The sequence below is a fragment of the Leptonychotes weddellii genome, chromosome 13, assembly GCF_054177405.1.
Source record: "Leptonychotes weddellii isolate Sample4059 chromosome 13, ASM5417740v2, whole genome shotgun sequence".
NCBI lineage: Eukaryota > Metazoa > Chordata > Mammalia > Carnivora > Phocidae > Leptonychotes > Leptonychotes weddellii.
In genome coordinates, this window is record NC_138381.1 from 13,018,259 (window position 1) to 13,042,605 (window position 24,347).

The 24,347-nt window shown below is 34.9% G+C and overlaps 1 protein-coding gene across 10 annotated transcripts in view; it reads left to right on the top strand.

Moving 5' to 3' along the window:
* PIGN (phosphatidylinositol glycan anchor biosynthesis class N) overlaps window positions 1-24,347 on the top strand; it is a 112,292-nt gene that overhangs the window by 6,631 nt on the left and 81,314 nt on the right. For 6 of the 10 annotated variants that reach the window (XM_081801084.1, XM_081801081.1, XM_081801089.1 and 3 more), the window contains 6 exons: window positions 12,087-12,335; window positions 15,078-15,199; window positions 15,673-15,771; window positions 17,974-18,080; window positions 22,428-22,552; window positions 23,804-23,934. In XM_081801084.1, coding sequence (XP_081657210.1) covers window positions 12,115-12,335; window positions 15,078-15,199; window positions 15,673-15,771; window positions 17,974-18,080; window positions 22,428-22,552; window positions 23,804-23,934 — 805 coding nt within the window. In that variant the 5' untranslated portion in view covers window positions 12,087-12,114. Of the gene's footprint in view, window positions 1-11,198; window positions 11,323-12,086; window positions 12,336-15,077; window positions 15,200-15,672; window positions 15,772-17,973; window positions 18,081-22,427; window positions 22,553-23,803; window positions 23,935-24,347 lie in introns of all 10 variants that reach the window. The other 4 variants (XM_081801083.1, XM_081801082.1, XM_081801085.1 and 1 more) reach the window with 2 other exon arrangements.

Below are 24,347 nucleotides of genomic sequence, written 5' to 3' on the forward strand. Positions count from 1 at the left end.
CCACCAACAGTGTAGGAGGGTTCCCCTTTCTCCGCATCCCCGCCAACATCTGTCGTTTCCTGACTTGTTAATTTTAGCCATTCTGACTGGTGTGAGGTGGTATCTCATTGAGGTTTTGATTTGGATTTCCCTGATGCCGAGCGCCTATTCTATTCTATTTCATTTTTTTTTTAAAAAAGCTAATTGCAGTCCACCAAATTAATTTTGTGATGGATCATCCTTCTGTTGTAATTCTGAAAATCTCCCAATTGACCATGAGAGATAGGCTAAATTGCAGCATTCTTTGTAGTAATGACAGTTAGGGACAATGTCTATCAAGATAATTTTCAAATAAATTGTAGTATAGTTATATAATAGAATATATGTCTAAATCTTTAATTTATAAGTTTTTGATAGTGCTGGCTAGAATAGGCTCATAAAAGGAACAATGGCTTTGCATGTATACTGATAAAAATTATTTTCTAAGTAGGATGGGGAAAGCATGAGTGCAAATATTGGTGATTATATTGTTAATCTAATCTTGTAGAATGACAGCTTTTAATCCCATAATTGACTGAGTTTAAAATGTATACCCTCCCTATAAAAGAATTCAAATAATCTATGTAGGTACTTTGTGCTCTCAGAAGATAGAGTATAACTCAGTATAACTCCTTACCCTTTAAGTATTAGTTGTACATAGCAGCTTCCTTCCAAAGAGTACAATATGCAATCATTAAATTTATAGTGGAGAAACCTGACAAACACTACCTTGTCCAGATGATCAAGCTTAATATCACTTGTGATAAGCCATGTTGATGGCATACACCCTTGGTAAGATGTGATAAAAGTGGCACCTTACACATGTAGTTGTCCTCCCTCTTCCTCTCCTCTTCCATAACTCCATTCTAATCATGAGAAAAACATCAGACAAATTCCTATAGGAGTCTCCTAAAATATACCTGACTAGTACTCTTTGGAACTCGCAAAGTCATCAAAACAAGGAAACTCTGAGAAATTGTCACAGCAAGAGATGCCTAAGGAGACGTGATAAGTAACTGTACTGTGGTATGCTGGAACAGATAAAGGACATTAGATATGAAGAAAAAAATTGAATTATTCTCAAGTGTATAGCTGGGTACGAGTCATCTAAATAACTAACAACCTCTCTTGGTCTACTATCCATGAGGAAATCTGAAAATTAATTCTTTTATGGCATTTGTAAAGTCACATATAGTTTTCACTTGAAAGTGACATACATTATGATGAAAAAAATATACACCGCAAAATAATAAGTATAAAGAAACAAATGAACTAGTGTTAATAACCTGGCTTAATAGTTTACCTGGTAATATTCTGTTGTGTGCAGGTCTCAGCTACTTCCTTACAGTTTTAACTGGCAATATTTACTCTTCACATGGCAGGTAAACAGAGCCTGAGAGAACTGCGAAACACCATCTTTAAATAATAAGCTCTTTAGTATGGTTTATGCTGATGTAAACACTTAAAGTCTTTGAGCTTAATAAATAACCTTTATTTATAAGAACACAGGTTATATGAAATCAGAGCTGTCCACAAAAATTTGTGGTGGTTATAACTATGACGCTAGTCAGTGTTATCTTTTGAGTACAGACTCAGGCTTCAAATTAATTTTTTTCCTACTCTATTTTAGATCCATAGAAAAGTTTCAAAAATAGTACAGAGAGTTATCGTACACCCTTCACACTGCACCTAATGTAAACATCTTATAAAACCACAGTATAGTTATCAAAACCAGGACATTAGCATTTGTAAAAAACTATTAACTAATCTACAGTTCTTAGTTGAAATTCACCAATTTTTCCACTATTGTCTATTTTCTTTTTTTAAAGATTTTATTTATTTATTTGAAAGAGAGAGACACAGTGAGAGAGGGAACACAAGCAGGGGGAGAGGGAGAGGGAGAGGGAGAAGCAGGCTCCCCGCGGAGCAGGGAGCCCAATGCAGGGCTCGATCCCAGGACCCTGGGATCATGACCTGAGCCGAAGGCAGACGCTTAACCGACTGAGCCACCCAGGCGCAGCTATTGTCTATTTTCTGACCCAGGATCCAGCCCAGGTTTCCTTACTGTATTTGGCTATGTCTCTTCAGCCTTCATTCTACGACTTCCTCAGTCTTTCCTTGTATTTCATGACCATGATGCTTTTGAAGAGTACTGCTTCATTATTTTCCAGACTGTTCTAGATTTGAGTCTGTCTGATATACTCCCATGAATAGATCAAGGTTAGCATTTTTGGCAAGAACACCACATATTCTTTTGCCAAAAATATACCATGTCGTGTCTTTCTTAGTGCACCATATTAGGGTTACATGATGTTAATGTGTCTTATTACTGGTTATGTTAACTTTGACCAATTGGTAAGGTGGTATCTGAGGGGTTTCTCCATTGTAAGTTAGTGTTTTTCCCTTTATAATTAATATATATATTTGGGAGAGATTTCTTTGAGACTGCAAATATCCTGTTTGCCTCAAACTTTCACCCACTGAGTTTAGCATTTATCAATGCATCTTGGTGGTAATAAGTATTACTGTGGTGTTTGTCTAGTTGTAATTTTATATATTTTTCTCATTCCTTCTACATTTATTAATTGGAATTCTTCTGTGGAAGAGGTGTGAGATTCCAAGGTCATTAATCTCTTATTGCATTCTGGTGGAGATCCTTAAGTTATTACCTGATGAAGTAATTATCTCTAACATGATTTTTGAGAAAAAACATCAGCTATATTCTCATTTGATTTTCCATCCTGGAATTCTTTTAGATACTCTCATGTCACCTTATCTTTCTTATATTGATATAAATTATTTAAAACTAAGGATCACTTGAAAATGGGTTAGAAAGTACATGAGTTTTAGGGTTAAGGCCTATGTATAAAATTCCTAAAGACCCATTAGAATAAAATATAATGACCAGTGAAATTTAGTATGATTTGTAGAGTGCAATATATAAGATCATTACTTTGAGGAAGGAAAGAATTTGTATTATATAGCTTAGTAGGGAAACCCATTTGTAGGTTGTTGAAGTGGTCCAGGTGAGGACTTGATGAACTTATGCGGTGGTTGTGAATGTGGAGAAGTGAGAAACCAAGCCCTTTTGAAAATAGAACCCAGAGGTGCCTGGGTGGCTCAGTCAGTTGAGCAACCAACTCTTGATTTCAGCTGGGGTCATGATCTCAGGGTTGTGGGATCCAGCCCCATGTAGGGCTCTGCACTGGGTGTGGACCCTGCTTAAGAGTCTCTCTTTCCCTCACTGCCCCTCCCCTCCACTCTCTCAAGAAAGAAAGAAAGAAAGAAAAGAAAGAGAAAAAGAGAACCCAACTGGGCACTGAGAAATATTAAATAAATATATAGTGTTTGTATTATTAATATTTGGTGGTAATGAATATTACAAGTCTGTAATCAAGAAGTTATGAAATTGATTTGACTGGAACAGGAAAATACAGTATACCTTTTCTTTCTTATTGCTTTCTTGTAAAATAATGTAAACTCAACTGTTTAGAGTTTGATTTAAAAAATAAAAATAAAAATCGAGTGCTTTATAATCTAGAGTATTATTAGTGCTTTGCATTTGTATGGTGCCATGTCTTAAGTTACTTCCCACTAGACTCCTGCCATGGAATAAGGCTGATGGTATCTTTTTTTTATGGATAAGGAAACTAAGACAGGGAGTGACTTGACTGGGATCCTGCTGTTCTTACATAACAAGAGTGTGATTTTTTACTTTGACTCTTACAGCTCTAGAAAGGTCAAAATTCTCAAATAAAATTTTTGTTTGACTACTTCAGTAAGCTTTTGGGTAGTGGAAAATTTATATGTTCTTTTAACACATAGACTTTGATACTTTATTCAGAAAAGCTGTGTAATAGCAATGGGGAAAAAAAGAAAGAACATTAATTCCAGGGAGTTACTCGTAAATGCAAATTAAAGTGGGAAATGACATAGATGTTTGCTTATTTACAACCATGATAGGAAGTATTAATGTTTCCATGATAAAGCGAAGATCTTTAAATCAATGTGAGCTTGGGGTGCCTGGATGGCTCAGTTGGTTAAGCGTCTCTCTGCCTTCGGCTCAGGTCATGATCCCAGGGTTCTGGGATTGAGCCCCGCATCTAGCTCCCTATTCAGCGGCGAGCCTGCTTTTCCCTTTTCTTCTGCCCCTCCCCCCGGTTGCATTCTTTCTCTCTCTCTCTGTCAAATGAATAAATAAAATCTTTTAAAAAGAATAAACCAGTGTGAGCTTCTGTACATCCAAATATATCATATGTGCTTTAGCTCTGACTAGAGTTTAAGATCTAACTGAAATGAATTAAGTACTTGAAAAGCGACTTACTTTGAACAACTAAATATGATACCTGACAGATTGTGTCCTGGAATGGGAAATAGAAAAAAAAAGGAAAATAATTGAATATAATATTATGAATAATTTTAAACCAATAAATTTAACAATTTGGATGAAATTGACAAAGTTCTTTTTTTTTTAAGATTTTATTTATTTGAGAGAGCGAGAATGAGAGAGAGAGAGCACATGAGAGGGGGAAGGGTCAGAGGGAGAAGCAGACTCCCTGCTAAGCAGGGAGCCCAATGTGGGCTTCGATCCCGGGACTCCAGGATCATGACCTGAGCTGAAGGCAGTCGCTTAACTGACGGAGCCACCCAGGCGCCCTGAAATCGACAAATTTCTTAAAAGGTATAACTACCAAAGCTCACTCAACAGTTAGTAAATAATCTGAATATCCCTATATATATATGAAGAAATTGAATCTATAGTTAAAAACCTCCCACAAAGCCAGTAGTTTCACCAGTGAATTCTGTTACACAATGAAGGAAGAAATAATACAAATTCTACACAAACTCTTCCAAAAAAATAAAAGAGGTAGCAACACTTCCCAACTCAGTGTCTGATACCAAGACCAGAGAAGGACATTACAAGAAAAGAAAATTAGAGTCTGATATCTTTTCATAAACATTGCTTTAAAATGCTAAATAATATTTTAGCAAATGAAATCTAACGGTCCATAGAAAGGATAACACTTAATGACCAAGTAGGGTTTATTCTGGGAATGCAAGCTTGGTTTAACATTTGTAATTCAATCAGTGTAATTCACTACATTAAGAGACTGAAATAGAAAAACCAAATGATCATGATCATCTCAATAGATCCAATGAAAAGCATTTGACAACATCCAGCATTCATTCATGATTTTAAACTACGCATATAGGAGTGAAAGTGAACTTCTTTAACTTAATAAAGGAAATTTCCCCAAACTGGAAAACTGACAACTTTCACCCTAGGATTGGAAGGCAAGGATTTCTGTTGTTACCATTTCTGTTCAACATCATACTAGAGGTCCTAGACAGTACAGTAAGCATGAGACAAAAATAAAAGACATTTATAATGACAAGGAAGAAGTCCTTCATTCATAGGTGATATAATTATCTCTGTAGAAAATCAAAAGGTATCTACATAATAAAGCTACCATATAACAGTTTGTCAGTGTTGCAGAATACAAGGTGAATGTATAAAAATCCATGATTTAAGAACTAACAAGGGGAAATCATCGTTTACAATAATATAAAAATATATAAAATATGTAGGGGTGAATTACACAAGCATGAGGAAAGTTTTGAGGGTTATGGGTGTGTTCGTTATCTTGACTGTGTTTATTGTACATTTTAAATCTGTACAGTCTGTTTTAGACCAGTTATGCCTCAGTAGAGCTGTAAAAATGCTATAAAGAACATTATTGGGGCACTTCAAAAAAATTGTGGAGTACAGAATGGTAGATGAGTTAAAGTACTGACTTTGAATTTACTGAAGTTGACAGTTGGCTGTCGGTATATAAGAGAGTATCATTGTTCTCAGGAAATAAACACTGAAGTATTTAGGGGTTAAGGGCCATAGTGTATGTAACTTATCTTCAAATGGTTCTGAAACAATATTATGTGATTTTACACACATGCACACACACATGTATGTGTGTACACGCATGAGGGGTAAGATAGACAAAGCAGGGACAGGAGAGAAAAGAGAAAAAATGACAACGCCAACAGAAATGTTAGCATAGATATATGTGGCTAAAGGGTTTATGGGTTTTTGTACCATTATGCTTGCAACTTTTTTCTCAGTTTGAAATTATTTTCAAATAACAAGTATTAAAAATCTGTATTAAAGAAAGTGCTATCATTTACAAAAATTCCTTATGTAGGACACAAAATAGGTAACCAAAAGAAAAATTAATTGAACTTAACCAAAATTGAAAAGTACTGTTCTTTGAAAAACACTTAAAAATGAAAGGGGGGAAAAAGTATTAAAAAAAAATGTCCATTAAACACATGAGAAGTTGTTCAACATCATTGATTATCAGGGGAATGTAAATTAAAATGTCAGTAGGTTACAAGTACACTCCCACATAAAGAAAAGGCAAAATTAAACAGGCTACAGTACCAAATTTTGTTGGCAAATATATGGAGCAACTGGGGCTATCAGACATTTCTGGCCTGGAGGACATTATACTAGCTGAAATAAGCTAGTCAGAGAAAGACAAATATTGCATGATTCTTCTTACATGAGATTTCTAAGAGTCAGGCTCATGGAAGCAGAGAGTAGAATGATGGTTGCCAGGGTCTGGGGGGAAGGAGAAATGGGATTTGTTGTTCAACAGCTATAAAAGCTCAGTTACCCAAGATGAGTAAGTTCTAGACGTCTGTACAACATTGTGCCTATAGTTAGCAATACGGTATTGTACACTTGAAAATGTAAAGGGTAGGTCTCCCATGTTAAGTGTTCTTACCACAATTAAAAAATATATATATATACCCATATAGATAAGGAAAATAGCAGTAGAGCAATGACGCTAAAGTTGATGCTTTGGTATAAAACAAAGTTTGGGACTTGATTTACATCTATTAGATTAGATTTTAAAGTCAGCAAGGGTGGCAAACAAGTTTTTCTCACATGCTCAATCCAACTTCATGAACATCAGGAACAATAATATTAGCTAATACTTAATGAGTACTGACTGTGGTAGGCACTCTTTTGCATATTTTACACATATTAACTCAATTCTTTTTTTTTTTTTAAGATTTTATTTGAGAGAGAGAGAGAGAGAGAGCACAGTATGGGGCAGAGGGAGAGGGAGAAGCAGACCTTCCACTGAGCAGGGAGCCTGATGGAGGGCTCGATCCCAGGACCCTGAGATCATGACCTAAGCCAAAGGCAGATGCTTAACCAACTGAGCCACCCAGGCGCCCCCATATTAACTCAATTCTAATAATACCCCAGCAAGTAGGTACTATTGTGTTATCCCCATTTAACTGATGAAACTGAGGCACAAAGAAATTAAATAACTTGCCTTAAGTCACACGGCTAGTAAGTAGAGAAGGCAGGTTTTGAATCCCTGCAGTGAAATGCTTTGGTATGTCCTCTTTACCATTATGCCATCCTGCCCCTCAAAGAAAGATACTGAGATAAGTTCTGGACACACTGGTCATCTGAATAAGTGTTAGAAAAAGCTTATGGTCTCCAGTGATGTGACCCAGGGTTCAAATCTCAGCTCTTCCCCTTACTAGCTGTGTGATCTTTGGAGCATCACTTAGGCCCCCTGAGACTCAATTCCCTGCTATGAAAATTGGGGTTCTAATGCTTCATTGACAAAGCAGATTCTGAGGATTTGAGGAAATAATGTAAGTAAAGTACCGCAGCCCTGATGCAGGATCTGATGCAGAGTAGGCACTCAGTCAATAGTAGCTAGTGCTATCATTGACTACTCTCACTGTGGAGAAACATTATACACAATATATGAAAGAATATAAAGCACATTACACTTACTCTAAAAGTTAGGATAAATTCTTAAATGGCATTTATAGCAAAATTATAGATTGTCAATAAAATAAAGTTTTAAAACACTTTCTGAAACAACATTGTGTAAAACTGTGTATAACAGGTAGGTAAAACAGCTTGGAAAAAGTTTGACAATTCCTTTTATAAATTTAAACATCTGCTTGCCATTTAACCCAGCAGTTCTAATTCTGCATATTTATTCAAGAGAAATGAAAGCACAAATACATAAAGTCTTGTGCATTTACTACTCTAAGAAGCTTTATTTATAATAGCCAAAAACTGGAAATAATTCACATATCCTTTAAGAGTTTAAGAGAGAAACAATTTGTAGTATATCCATATAATGGAATACTTCTTAATATTAAAAAGGAACAAACAACTAAATCACATGCATGAATCTAAAAAACATTATGGTGAATGAAAATAGATACAACAAACTGCGTACTGCATGATTCCATCTCAGTGATGTTCTAGAACAGTCAGCATTAATCTAGAATCACAGAAGACAGATCAGCAATGGCTTATGGTCAGGACCGTGGAGCAGGGATTACCTTCAGAGGGACATGGGGGAACTTCTTCGAGAGAAAATATTCTAGGGTAGTTATGTGAGTATATATTTGCCAAAACTTGTAAAACTTAAAATGGGTCCATTCTGCCTGAAAAATTTAAAAATAGGTGCCAATCTTTAGAATGCTTCACGAAAAATTTAGTTAAGACTTGACCTTAAAATAATTAACATTTGTTTAAATAAGTGGGATTTATCATGACAGAGAGCCCTTATATTCAAAAAGAAAAGCAGCTAGAGGTAATTTTAATTTAATATGCATATGTTTTAAAAAATTAAAAACCCAGTAGTTTTTTGGATCTGAAAGAATTATCACAGGGCTCCTTGTTAGCATTGAAAAATGGGCTGCTAGATACCGTATTTTTAAAAATAAATACAGAATGTAAGAGTATTTAAATCAAGGAAAATGAGGGAGGGGTCTACTTCTGGGTGGTCAGAGAAATCCTGAGGAGGCGACTTTTGAGAGGATGCAAGAAAGTTGAGAAGCAGGCTGCCATAGGACTAGCAAACTAAAAACCCCAGAGACAGTTTGAACATTCCTGGGAAGCAAGACCTTCAGCCCAAAAAAGGAAGATCCCAGGGAAACCAGGAGTAGGCTAACTCCTCCACTTGTGTCCTAGGTGCCATCTTTTCTGGCTATCAGAAGGACTTTTTTTTTTTTTTAAAGAAGCATCCTTCTTCAAACTTCTTTTTTTTTTTTTTTAAAGATTTTATTTATTCGTGATTTATTTGACACAAGCAGGGGGAGGGGCAGAGGGAGAAGCAGGCTCCCCGCTGAGCAAAGAGCCTGATGCAGGACCCTGGGATCATGACCTGAGCTGGAGGCAGACGCTTAACTGACTGAGTCACCCAGGGCGTCCCTATGAGAAGGATTTTTAACTCCTACAGTTATTCCAGCTTGCTGCTGCAGCATTGATCTCTTTCTACATTCAGAGTCATTCCTCGACATCTAAATCTATTTCCTAGCTAAAGAAAACCCTCTATTGGCCCTACGTCAATTTGCGTTTTCCTTCTTTTTTTCAGAGTTAACACTCTCCCAAAGAGCTGTGCGCTTTCCACTGTCTTTCCCTTCCTCGCCTCCTCTTGGCTTTTCAAACAAGCGCTTTAGATAGGGCTCAGCCTTCACTACTCTGTTGAAATTTCTCAGTAAGGTTAACAAGAACTTCCAGCAACCAAGTCACCTGCGGCCCTGCTCTTACTCCAATCTTAACTGTATCTGACAAAGTTGACCACAGCTTCCTTTCTTGAAACACTGATGTTAATAATAATTTCTCTATTTGAAATATTGTCATTTAGAGTATTCTTCTCAATGTCTTGTTAATTCATCAAATTTAGTTATACTGCGTCTATTTGAAGTGCTAGCTTTTTCTTTAGGAGGGCTTGTGAGATAAACAAGAGAAATCTACATTGCAAGTGTTAAATGAATTTATCGCTAGGATAATCACTATTCAGCTAAAAAATTATTTCCGGGAACGCCTGGGTCGCTCAGTCAGTTAAGCATCTGCCTTCGGCTCAGGTCATGATCCCAGGGTCCTGGGATCGAGTCCTGTATCGGGCTCCTTACTCCACAGGGAGTCTGCTTCTCCCTCTGCCTGCCACTCCCCCTGCTTGTGCGCTCACTTTCTCTTTCTCTGGCAAATAAATAAAATCTTTAAAATAAATAAATAATTATTTCCATATACAGTGTATCAAAAGCCTTAAAGGTGCTTATACCTTTGACTCAGTATCGCATTTATAGGCAGTATTTTAAAACACATAATGTGAAATGTCTAAAAGCATAAAAATTACATTAAAATTTAAGTTAATCATGTTAACATTTTTAATAATGAAAAAATGGAAAACAACTCAATGTTTAGTAGTATGGAGGTGATCAGGAAAATTAAGATGTGCCCATTGAATAGAGTGTGGTGATGGTAAATGATGTAAGAAGAGTTTTTTCAAATAACAAAGAAATGTTAATGTATAATAAAGAAATCAATACATGAAATTGTGAGCCTTTATAAAAATGTAGATTGGATAAAAACTAAGAAATGTAACAGATTTTTCTTTAGATGGTAAAATCATAAGTAATTTTTCTATATTTTCCAAACTTACCACAGTGATTGTTTAATTTTTAAAATTTTTAAAAGATTTATTCATTTATTTTAGAGAGAGAGTGCAGGGGTAGGGGCAGAGGGAGAGGGAGAGAGCGTCTCAAGCAGACTCTGTGCTGAGCATGGAGCCCAATGTGGGGCTCAATTCTAGATCACAACCTGAGCTGAAACCAAGAGTCAGACAGTCAGCTGACTTTGCCACCCTGGCATCCTGTGATTGTTTTATTTTTATATTCAGAATACCATTATTAAGATGGTGCTTGCTGTGTAGTTGAAGCTCATATGTAGTAGAAAAAGCAGAATATTTATTCTGAGAGTTTTGCCTTAGGTTGCAAAATAGTATCTACTCACTAAGGGACTTTTATACTTTGTGGAATATCTTTGATACTTATTTGACTCTTAAATCTCTCAGGAAAAAAAGTGGCCCATAATTTGGCCATTTACTTTATTTTATATTCTTTTTATGATGTGCTTGACTTTGATAAGGGTTTTTTTTTTTTTTTTTTTTTTTTTTTTGCCACCCTTTTCTTCCATGACATAATTCTTCAGGCCAGGAAGAATAAGATGTGTCTGTAATTAAAATTACTTCATCTTTGGTGTTTTTCAGCCAAGGGTCACTGTATGTAACCAATGTTAGTTATATTACAAAAAGACAAGTTAAGAGTACTTTGTTGTTTTTAATCTGCAGGGAGATTCACCAACAAAAGTATAGACCGGCTTGAAAAGCATTCCCATGGACTTGATCTTGGCAGTTAATGGCATACTGTCTTACAGTATTATTTAAATGTTTCATGTTGCTTAGTTTTCCTTCTGTAAGTATGTGTAAGCTTATCAGATCTGTGACTATGTCTTCTTGGTGTTCTCTATTGTACCCCACACACAATTATGTATAAAATATGTGCAAGAACATTTTAATTGAATGAATGAATATAACCTCCACTTTTTTTTTTGGTTCAGGGAACTAAAAATGTTCCTTTAATGAGTGTACATTTTCTGAAACACATGGAATTTAACTACTTTTCCTTCCTATAATTTATTTAAATGGACAAAAATGCATATAATCTCTCAGGAGAATCTACAAGTCTCCTGGGCTGATAACCAAAAGTCAAAAAAAAAAAAATCCTCAAACTTTAAGTAATATTAAATTCCAAGAATATCAATGGTGGTCATATGGGCAACCATGACAACCATGAATTTTATTTTCTATTTTATAAAGGATTTGATTTGACTGAACCCTGATTCATTTTAGGACTCATTTATATACTTGTTTTTTGATCCTATATTAGTTTTTATGAGCTTAGTATACATTTAAATTTATTATAAATAGTTTAGTGGTGTTAAATGGGTATTATACTTGAACTTTCTATTTTTGTTTGAGTGTATTTTATCATGTATTTTATTTCAGTATTACCTCATTATTAAATAATGTTTATTGTTGCTACCATAAATGAAAATGAAGTTGTACATTGGTAATATTTTATAATATATGTTCAGTCTACATGCAGTCATGAAAATATGTGAAAATATGTATAATTGCATTAAGGTTTACCCAGATTTAATTTTGTCCCTCTTTCAGTTTTTCTTGAAGATTAGTTACACTGGATATGCTGCTCTTCTTTATTTTGGGATTGCTTGTACATTTTGTGTTCTTCGGCTCCATCTTTGATATTTATTTTACATCTCCTTTGGTTCATGGAATGACTCCTCAGTTTACACCATTGCCTCCTCCAGCAAAAAGATTAGTACTGTTTGTTGCTGATGGCCTGCGGGCAGATACACTTTATGAATTTGACGAAAATGGAAATACTAGAGCGCCATTTATTAGGTAAGCATGTCAACTGATACAAAGAACTCTCTGGAAAGTGTTATCTTGACACTGTTTTATCTCGTGTTGGACATAGAAGTGATGATGAGAAAGAGAATAGGACACATATACATCTACCTTTGTCTTATGGATTAACAAATTTATTTCCTTCTAGGAGTTATGACCTTAGCTGCTTGGCCTAACTTGTCCTAATTTCCCAAACCTGGCTTATAACTCACTATATTATCTTTTTCTTATACAATAAACTTGTTACATTTTTAAAATAATGACAAGCTTAAATATTAATGAATTGCTAATTATAGTGCTGTTTGACTAGAACATACAGAGTTCAACTGAAAATACGCCTATAAAATATATAAAGCCCTTCCAAGTTTATGTCACTGTTAATTGTGATTTTAGATTTTATGAAGTGGCTTTGAAAAGAAATGTTTAATTTTTTAAACTTATGGGGCTCCTACAAATAATTGTTATTTTTCTGATTAGTGACAGGTCCCTCAAAAGCCCTTCCTAATGCTGGTATAGAGAGATTAAAACTCAAATTCAAATGGAAATTTATCTAAAATATTCCATCTTCTCCTGTTCTTACCTGCCATCATTACTTTTATCTCTTTACTGTGTTTTAGTTTTCCTGGTAGTACTTAGCATGTGCAGGTTCTATGTAGGTTGGGCCTTTGTTTTGTATACTACTTTATTTCCAGTTCTTAGAACATAGTAGGCAATTTAAATCTTTGTTGACTGCTAGAAGAATGAATGAACTTGGATTTCTGTTGAATTTCCAGAAATTTATGGTGGCTTAAATAAATGCATACCATATTAAAAAAAATAAAAGTAATTTTTTTTTAAAAAAGATTTTATTTATTTGACAGAGAGAGACACAGCGAGAGAGGGAATACAAGCAGGGGGAGTGGGAGAGGGAGAAGCAGGCCTCCTGCGGAGCAGGGAGCCTGATGTGGAGCTCGATCCCAGGACCCTGAGATCATGACCTGAGCTGAAGGCAGACGCTTAACGGCTGAGCCACCCAGTCACCCCAAAAAATTAATTTAAGTGAGCAATTCAGGGTAGTGGGAAAATATGGGTAGGAAAATAAGATCAAACCAGAGTTAAGTTCAGTTCACAAAAATGTGTCACATAAATTTCTACAAATAATTTAAAATTGGGGTGATATATTTGGATGAATTTCTTAGTTGTCAAAGAAAGGAGAGAAATGTAGTTCATTGCAAATTAATAAGGTAAAAGTATACCAGTTGTTAGAGAAAAGGTGAGCTTTCCCGGTAGCACTTATTACTCCTTTGGGTGGTGGGTAGCGGGCCAAGAGCTCCCATAGTTGATGTGCCTTATGCTGTATGCCATCAGGTGTTTACGATTCCAGGAATCTTCTGGTTTCTTTTAAACCTGTTTGTGAGAGGTTTTATTTGTTCTTCACTTTGGATTTTAAAAAGATACGGTCTGAACGGGGCACCTGGGTGGCTCAGTTGGTTAAGTAAGCATCTGCCTTCAGCTCAGGTCATGATCCTGGGGTCCTGGGATCGAGCCCTGCATCGGGCTCCCTGCTAGCAGGGAGTCTGCTTCTCCCTCTTCCTCTGCTGCTCCCCCTTGCTTCTGCTCTCTCTCTCTCTCTTTCTGTCAAATAAATAAATAAAATAATTTAAAAAATATATATGGTCTGAACTGATCAAAATGTTTTTAAACAGATATCCAAATTTCTTTATGCCTCCTTCTTTGTGTTAAAGTTTGGTTTTCATTAAATAACTGAAGAAGTTAAAAAGTATTTCTCCCATAACAAATGGTTCAATGGTTTTCAAACTTTTACTTATTATGCATGCATTTTACCAAAATTAGTTTTAGGATGAGGTAAGTCAGTAATAAAGAGTATCTAAACCAGTACTTATTGTTTTGGGCGGCAAGCATTCATCTTGGAAACTGTTACCAATGCAGTCAGGGTTTTATAACTTGTTGCTCTGCTGCACTTTCACTTGCCATGGCATTGCTAGTCCTTTGCTTTCATTGTGATACAACTTAAAGACTGTTGATACATTTTAGCAGAAGAAACCTTTTGCCTGTTGTAATCTCAAATTTAGGAATATAATTTAACTCCTAATTAGGAGTCTAGCCATTTCCACTACCTTTAATTTTTTATTTTGAGAATTTTTCAACACAGAGAAATTGAAAGGAGTATATGATGAAATCTGTAGTTTATCCTAGTTTTAACAATTTTTAATTGTTTTCATATTTGCATTCTCTCTCTCACTACACACGCACACTCACACACACATATGCTTAAATTTTTATTTTTTCCTGAATAATTTGAAGGAAAGATCTCATGACACTTCACTGCTAAACACTTCAGCATGTATCAGCTAAAAACGAGGACTTTCTCCTACATGACCGCAATACCACATCACACCTAGTGAAATTTGACATTTATAGAACAATATTGTGTGTGTCAGTTATTTCTCAGGTAACAAACCATCTGAATACTTTGTGGCTTCATACAACAATCGTGTATTTTGTTCTGTGTAGTAGCCAGATGGTTCTTTGTCTCGCCTAAGCTCATTATGCTGCTGAATCCAGCTAGTCAGAGGGCTAGGACTGTGTTCAGCTGGGATCAGAAAGATTCCTCTCCTTGTTAAATTTTGACTCATTTTCTGGTTTTGATTCCTTCTGTAATAATCTTATTTTTCTAAAGCTCTAACAGGATTTAATCAAAGTCTATGTTAACTATTGATCTATAATATCTTTTAGGAATATCATAATGCATGAGGGCAGCTGGGGGATATCTCATACACGTGTGCCAACTGAATCTCGGCCTGGTCACGTAGCCCTGATAGCTGGGTTTTATGAAGATGTCAGTGCAGTTGCCAAAGGTATTATCTATATGGATGACTTTATTATATGAAAAATTTATTGCATATATATTGCTTCTTTAACACTGAATCATGACATAAAGTGAAGTGTGTTTTGACATACTTTTGGCAAGTATTTTAGCATGCCTTACTCATAAACACACACTGGTGTTGATTCAAGAATTAAGCTTTGGTCTTTTATCATTCTGTGGTACTGAAACAATCTGGATGTATCCATGGTTTTCCTAAATGTTAACTCTCAAAAGTTCAAAAGTGATTCTGTTTTAGTAAGAAGTAAATTATCTATTGTAAGCTTCTTTTTTAAAATATAGTATAATGCATGTAACATAAAATCTATTATTAGTTTTGCATTTGTTCTGTAATTAATTGTCATTGTTACTATTTGAGGAATACTTCTTTAGCAGCTATACTAATACTTCACCATGTATATGTTACTGTTGTTACTGTTTGCTTCTTTTTCCAATGACCTGAAGGATGGAAGGAAAATCCTGTGGGATTTGATTCTCTTGTTAATGAGAGCAAGTACACATGGAGCTGGGGAAGCCCAGATATCTTGACTATGTTTGCCAAAGGTAAGAGTCATTGATTATATTTTCCTCAGATGATATATGTAATAAGTCAATATGGTAATTTTTTTATATTACTTACTATATTTTATTGATTTTTGAGATACTTGTTTTTACATATTTAACATCTCTGACATAGGAATGTATATTACAATGGATAGACATGTCCATTTGATTTTTTCTTTTAGTTGTACTTGAAATATTGGCACATCATATAGTTGCTAGTATCTTGAATTCAATGAAGTGGTATATGGCTCTAACATTTAACCTCTTTATAATCTTGGGCAAGTTAGATAACTTCTCTGAACTTCAGTTTGCCTTTTGTAAAATGTGATGATAATAATAATAATTTCTATCTCATAGGTTTGTTTTTAGGTAAATTAGGTAATTCTTATGAAATATTTAGCAGTATGCTTACCATGTAACTTTTCATTATGATGATGATGTTGATGTCTGGTTCATTTTACTTTGATAATGTATTAAGTTTGTAGATATTCACATAAAGATTTAAATGCTATAACTTATAATTTCTATTTTCATATATTCAAGATCATGCCATTTGGATTTGTTCCGTTTGTTTCTGTGCATTGATTAGAAAATTCATTAGTATTATTTTTCTGAAATTATTGGATTCTGTTTGAATTTTGTGTCACTAAATGCTTTTTAGTGAGAGCAGAATGACTGGTCATTTCACTTAATGAAAAGGTTTTGTAACATTATACTTAGCCATAGGTGTAATCTTAATAATTGGCATTATTGAATATTATTGTATGTCCTGAAAGCAAAATATACATTCAGAATTTTACATATGATATTCATAGAACATAATTATGTAGGTCAAGGTAAAGAAACCTCAAACTATTTGCCATTTATATATATACTCCTTTCTTTGGAAAGCAGTTTAGGGGTGCCTGGGTGGCTCAGTCATTGGGCGTCTGCCTTCAGCTCAGGTCATGATCCCAGCGTCCTGGGATTGAGCCCCGCATCGGGCTCCCTGCCCGGCGGGAAGCCTGCTTCTCCCTCTCTCACTCCCCTTGCTTGTGTTCCTTCTCTCGCTGTGTCACTCTCTGTCAAATAAATCTGAAAAAAAAAAAAAAATTTTTTTTTTTAAAGGAAAGCAGTTTAGCTTTTGTGGGGACTGGTGGTGGTGAGGGTGGATTAAGTTGCTGTGACTCACCAAGCTTACCTTCCTACTTCTGGCTATAGCTGACAGGACAGGACCAACACCTGAATCAGAAACAATCCAACAGGAATGTTCCATTTATTGTAACCAACAAACTCACTCAGATCTGTACGTAGGATGTAGGGAGTAGAATGGCTGAGCAGTGGTAGTGTCATTGGAACTGTATTGCTATTATAAGAGATTGCTATTTTTTTTTTTAAAGATTTTATTTATTTATTTGAGAGAGAGGATGAGGGGAGAGAGAGAGCACATGAGAGGGGGGAGGGTCAGAGGGAGAAGCAGACTCCCTGCTGAGCAGGGAGCCTGATGCGGGACTCAATCCCGGGACCCTGGGATCATGACCTGAGCCGAAGGCAGTCGCTTAATCAACTGAGCCACCCAGGCGCCCAAGAGATTGCTATTTGTTATATCTCTTCTTCATGACCTGTAAGAGCCTATCTCAGCCTATCTCAGCAATTCACTCAATTGAATAGATTCTTAATAAAATCTTGTAAATGTGTAAGATTAATATATTTGTTGACCCCTTCAAATAATTTAACAATATTTATTCCCTCATATTGAGAAAAATACACATTTTATGAATAAGATAAGTGAAGTTTTTAAATTTTCTTCTTGCTTTAGGAAGTACCAAATGACTTCATCTATTTTAGGTTGTAGCATCCTAAGACAAATTTTTTGAATAGTTTAATCTGTACAGGGAGACACACTTTGGTGTTTATTTTTGTGCTATTGTGTATTAGCCTTGTGACTTTGGCTAAATGAATTAACTTACATGTAGTGTATCTTTAAAATTAAAAATGTTACTGTGAGAACAAAAAGCAACAGCATGTTAAAGTAGAAGTCATGGTCCATGGCACATGAAATAAATGTTCATTATTCCTCCTGTCTTTCTCTTCCCCATTATAATACAAAATGCTTTGTGAAAAATTCTGGTTGCTCGCAAAAATTTTTAAATGGCTATTTCATATTTTATGACAGTTTAAAAAAAATTTTTTTAAGGTTTTTCCCCCAAATTTCCTATTCAGGTGTTGGTGGAGACCATATTTATACATATAGCTATGATGCTGAGAGTGAGGATTTTGGTGCCCATGATGTAACAAAACTGGATACTTGGGTTTTTGATAATGTGAAGGTGAGTGCTATTGAGTTGATCATCTTCAGCACATGTATTTATACCTAAAGTACTAGAAACTGATTTGTTAGTAAATACATTTTAATTTTTTCCTACTTGCATAAACTTGAAAGTTCTGTATTGTAACATACTATTTTAAAAAGGCTAGATTCTAAGAAACTACACATTCTACAATAAACAATTAATGGAAGTTTTAAAAAAATAATTTGAAAAAGATAACTTTTTTAAATTCCATGTTTCCGACAGTTAAATGGGCTCCATAGATTGGAATTCAGGGAGCTTATACTTCATTCCTATTTGCTGAATAATCCTAGGTAAACCTTGATCATTCTTTTACCATACAATAGTCTCTTATAGTGGTGAGATCATGTAAGATATATGAAAAATGCTTTTGAAAATTCTATTCAAATGTAATGCATTTATAATAACAGGATTTTTTAAAAATTGTACTTTAGAGAAAGATAAAAACTAATCAGCAAATTAGTCATAACAAAATATCCATGAGTTTCTCTAAGAAGTTAAGTAGTTTGGACTGTTTGATAGTGATAATTATCACAGTTTTCACCAGGAATCCAATAGAATTTACATTTTGAAAAATTGTGTGAAAAATCTCACTTGTGGGTAATGGCTTCCTTTCTTCCTGTCCATTGTTTCTCATTTACATATTACAACTTATAATTTGTCTGTTGTAAGAAACATTCATTGATTGACCTTTAATGATTCTTCTTTTTACCAGTAGTGTCTTCTGAACTGACGTTGTGGACTTTTCCATGATATAGTCATTTTTGTTAGTTTGTAAATGTATTCCTCAGTATGTGTCTGCATTTTTCTCTGTATTTACTTAGCAGGAATTAAGTGTTCAATACATTCTTTGATAAACCCTATTTCTTTTATCAGGACCTTCTTGAAATTTTCTTTTTTCATTTAACGTATACTTTTGTCAACAGGGAAAACTTGAAGTTAAATAAAATCTCTTTAAGGAAATAATTGGCAAATTTTACTTTCTTATTATCACTTCTTAATATAATCTACTTATGTTAGCATCTGCTGAAAGGCACTTGGTTTCTAATTTCATAGACATAGCTAAAAATACTCCAGAATCGTGGATTAGATTCCTTGTGTATGGGCAGATACAGCTTGTGGCTGGCCTGATTTTATGTCTTTTTTTCCTTTCTTTATTTCAACACTGCTAGTGATCAGAAAAAATGATTTGCCCATGACTTCATAAAATATGGTATATATGTATAGTAATAACAGTAATATGAAATCATCAGCAGTGAAATGGTGTGAAGGAAAAATACAGGGACTAAGAATATACTTTTAGAAAATTGTGATCTAGACAGGGAAAGGCTTTTCTGAGAGTTTTGAGATGATATTAGAAGTATAGGAGACAAAGTTGGATGGATCTGGATTGCACATGAAAAAGTATTTATTTCAGGTCAACAGTAATATGTAAATCTTGGGCACTGAAGGAAGAGGCAGCATAATAGATTTGAGGAACTGAAAGAAGGGGAAGTTAAGGTGGCAGGATACTCACTGGGAGCAAGATCTGAGGTAAGGCTAGAGAAGGAGTCAGGGGTCTTTACCTGGACTTGTGCCTGGGCCAGAGACTCATGCTTAATCCAAGCAAAACAAATCCATGTAAATGTCTACTCACTTTTTTTTTTTAATGTGGTGAAATACCTGTAACATAAAATTTGCCATTTTAGCCATTTTTAAATGTACAGGTTCAGTAGTGTTAAGTATATTCACATCGTTGTACCTCCAATCTCCAGAACTTTTTTATCTTGCAAAACTGAAACTCTGTGCTCATTAAACAACTCCCCATTTCCCCTCCTCTCCCAGCCTCTGGCAACTACTATTCTACTTTCTGTTTCTTTGTATTTGTACCTATGTATCTATGTTTTGTACCTACACAGCTCATATAAATGGAACCATACTATATTTGTCCTTTGTGAGTGGCTTATTTCACTTAGCATAATGTCCTTAAGCTTCATTCGTGTCGAATCTATTTGCTTTTTATAACTCTGTTTGTGCAGGGGCGCCTGTATGACTCAGTTAAGTGACTGCCTTTGGTTTGGGACATGATCCCTGGGTCTTGGGATCGAGCCCCTCTGCGGGGAGTCTGCTTCTCCCTCTGCCTCTCCCCCGGCTTGTGCTCTCTCTCTCTCGCTCACACACTCTCAAATAAATAAAATCTTTATAAATAAATAAATAAATAAAAAACTGTTGTGTGCCATCTCCTTTATTAAGCCTTCCATGACTTCCCTTTGCTTCACTTTGTTTCCCGTTCGACTTAGATAACCCTCTTCTATATTCCCTTGATACCTCTATCTTAACTATTTTATTATGCTGTACCATAATTGTTGATACATTGGCATATCCCCCATACATCTTGTTGGTAGAGATAATGACTTTTTCTCATTGTTAACTTAATTCCTGTCAAGGAATTGTCTGGTACATAGATACAAGTATTAGCTTAGATTAGGTTTAGTTCTGTGTAATAGGGGAAAAAACATGGCTTAAAAGTGTACTTTTATCTCAGTAAAGATAATGCCAGAAGTAGGCAGCCCGGGGTTGATGCAGTACATGACTGCCATACTGGTTCCATGGTGTCATTAAGACCCAGTCTCTTTGAATTTCTCCTCTGTCCTCAGAGCATGAGTTTTATCTTCCAAAGTGTTTTTCATGATCCAAGAGGTGCCATTATTTCAGTGTTTTAGGACCAACAGTGCAAGGAATCAAAAAGGAACTTCTTTCCTACTAAGTTATATTTATTTCAAAGAGCCTTAGTTCTGCATAGTCTTTTGACTGAAATATTTGATTTATATCTTGTTGGCCACAACCACTAAGGTACATCTAGTTGTATGAGAGGATGGGAAATATGTAGGTTTTAAGGTTGAGAATTGCCATGTTTCTTGAAACCACAAGTTTTTACTCAGAGAGAAAAGGAGAGTGCATGTTGGGGTAGTCACTGAGTAGTCTCCCTTGATGCATAACAAACATTTGTTGAGTGTAAAAATGAATGAGTGCCTTTGCAAGGAGATGAGAAAAAGTGGGGGCTGATGGTCACCAGTGTACTAAATATGGAAGGGAAAGTAGCTAGGGGTATATTCCACCTCTTGTGTCCAAAAGACTAACTTTTAAAAAGCCAATAGGAATCTAATGGGTTGAGCTCTACAAGATTATTTCATGGCTTCCCAGATCTTATGTCCATATGTGAATGAATAGCACTTTTTACACAGTGGAATTTTTTTTTTTTTTTACCAGTCATGGAACAAATTCTAACTTAAGTTGCTAGGTTTTTTTTTGTTTTTGTCAGCTTTCAGTTATATCATTAGAATTTAACTCCTTTCTTTTGAAGAACTTGCCACTTCTATCTAGATTTAAAACTTCTTAGGGGCTAAGTAGAATGTATATGAAAGTTAGGGGATGGTTTTATGCTTTTAAGGAGGATGGTAGCAGGTTACATATTATGTTTTTTATTTACTTCTATTCTTGAATAGCAGGCTTCTGTAATGGCACCATTTGTATTTTTTAGTATTTATAATAATGAAGAATTATTTCAAAAAGTATTTCAGACTTTTATTGGACAATTAAATAGCTCTTGTTAAAGTTACCATGTACTGTATAGTTAGAGACATTTATGTGAACAATAATTATGTATCTTGGCCTAGCCTGTTGATTTATCTAAAATAGTTTACATGTTCATGTGTATGTAAGTAGAAGTTTAATCCTTTGTCTTAGGGCATTATAAATCCAGCTTATCATTATGAAATTAATATAATAATTTTTGACCCATATTTTATTAAGTTAGGGCATTTTTCTGTCATACAATGTGAAGAACAGATTCTAGCGTTGGGCAAAGGAGATTGTTCGGAAGCTATTCACAATGTTCCGAGTGAGCAGTTATGGTTGAACTTGTTGGGACTAGGGTGGTAACCTAGACAGGACAGCGAGAAGTAGTCCAGCTCCAAAAACATTTAAAAATGATAAAATGTTCCTAAAATGTTGCCTCTAGTACTGTTTTACTTGATTCTTGTCAAAATATTTCTTCAACCTGCTGTATTTTATTCAGTGATTATGAAATCTTCATGAAATCAAGATCCCCTTTCTATAACCTTTTCTTGGCCTACTTTTATAACCCAGAAAATAGCTCACTCATTATTTGAATGTTGATGTCTGAACCAACAATAAGGACTTTGTATTAGTAGGTCCTGAGGATAAATTTAAACAAAATAAGATAATCTTATAGTTATATATAAATGTAATTAAATGTTTTCATCAGAATTATTTTTTAAATGAAACAAATGAACTAAATTTCTTTAACTGATTTGTTACATATAGGAATTCTTTCATGCTGCCAGAAACAACCAATCTTTGTTTTCTAAAGTAAATGAAGAAAAAATAGTTTTTTTCTTACATTTATTAGGAATAGATACAAATGGACATGCTCACCGACCAACATCAAGGTAATTTTAATGCTGTGTTTAATTTCGTGTTTTTGAGAGACTTAGCTATTCTGTTTGAACTTTTAAAGTATAATTTTTTTGTAATTATCACATTACTTATATTCCATATTCATTTATCAAGGCAGGGACAAATTACATATTTTAGAAATATTTAAGGAAATCTTGGGGGGGAAGCATTTATATGGTGTTAATATTTATATCACAAAAAGATGTAATTAGCTATTCCTTGTGTGTTCCATTTAATCAGTATTGTATCTAGCAAATGTATAAAGTTTTGTATACTATATTTCAGTAGTACTCCTTATATAGAACAGCAAATATTTTTCTCAGTTTTGCGAACCAAAAGAGGAAGAATCCATGTTATATTTCTTTATGTAGAATTTGGTTTAGATAAGTCTAACTGTAACTATAAAGCCTATTGATTAGCTGCCAGTAATGAATACCTCATGCTCCCTTTCTTGAACATGATGGACTGGTTCAAGTGAAAGAGTTCATACCAAACCAACCTGTTCAACTGAATGGAACGCTTAAATATAATTTGTTTAGAATGTTATATTATATTAATGTTTTATATCACAAACACTAAGGGATGGAAACATTTTATACCTGAAACAGTGATACCTATTAATATGACAAGAACAATATAGTTTGCACCGAGAGGCATGAACTTGGAAGTCATAATTAATGCATTTGAGATGTAAAAAGCATTCATTAAAATGTATTTGCTAGTATAGGAGAATATTCTTCTTTTAAACTATTCCTGAAAACTATTTCATATTCTTTTGCTTCTTTAAAAGGAAAGAATATTATTTTTAACAATCTAAAGAGCTCTGATTTTAAAATATTCATGATGAAATCTAAAAGTATTTTAGGAGGGATGATTGGGTGGCTCAGTTGGTTAAGCATCTGCCTTCCCAGGATCATGATCCCAGGATGCTGGGATTGAGTCCCATTTCGGGCTCCCTGCTCAGCAGGGAGTCTGCTTCTCCCTCTGCCTGCTGCTCCCCCTGCTTGTGCACTCTCTGTCTCTCTCTCCCTCTCTGACAAATAAATGAATAAAGTCTTAAAAAAAAAAGTATTTTAGGAGTGATGTACTCTATATGTTGGCTAATTGAATTTAAATAAAAAATTAAAAAAAAATAAAAGTATTTTAGGAGTTACCAACTTTAGATGTAATTAGTTCATGTTGAAGAAATTTGAGTTTTCCAAATTATTGTAATTTAATTTGTTCTTCTCTTTCTTTTTAAACAGGGAATATAAGGACAACGTTAAAGTAGTTGATGATGGAATAAAAGAGATTGTGTCCATGCTTGAACATTTTTATGGAAATGATGGGAAAACAGCATTTATCTTTACCTCTGACCATGGGATGACAGACTGGGGTTAGTCTGTCTTTAAGTGACATGTACCTTATGATTAAAGTAGTGGTAAATGTAGCTTGCAGATATCTTGTAATGTCGAAGAGGATTAGATGTCTTAGTATATGTAGTGTCTAGCACAAAATTGCTTAATGTGTTAATGTTAGAAAAAAACCTGATCTTATGCAGAGAATCTTCTAGCTATAAAAGGAATATATTCTCATTTAAAATGAGAAATTAGGGCGCCTGGGTGGCTCAGTTGGTTAAGCGACTGCTTTCGGCTCAGGTCATGATCCTGGAGTCCCTGGATCGAGTCCCGCATCGGGCTCCCTGCTCGGCAGGGAGCCTGCTTCTCCCTCTGACCCTCCCCCCTCTCATGTGCTCTCTCTCTCTCATTCTCTCTGTCTCAAATAAATAAATAAAATCTTTAAAAAAAA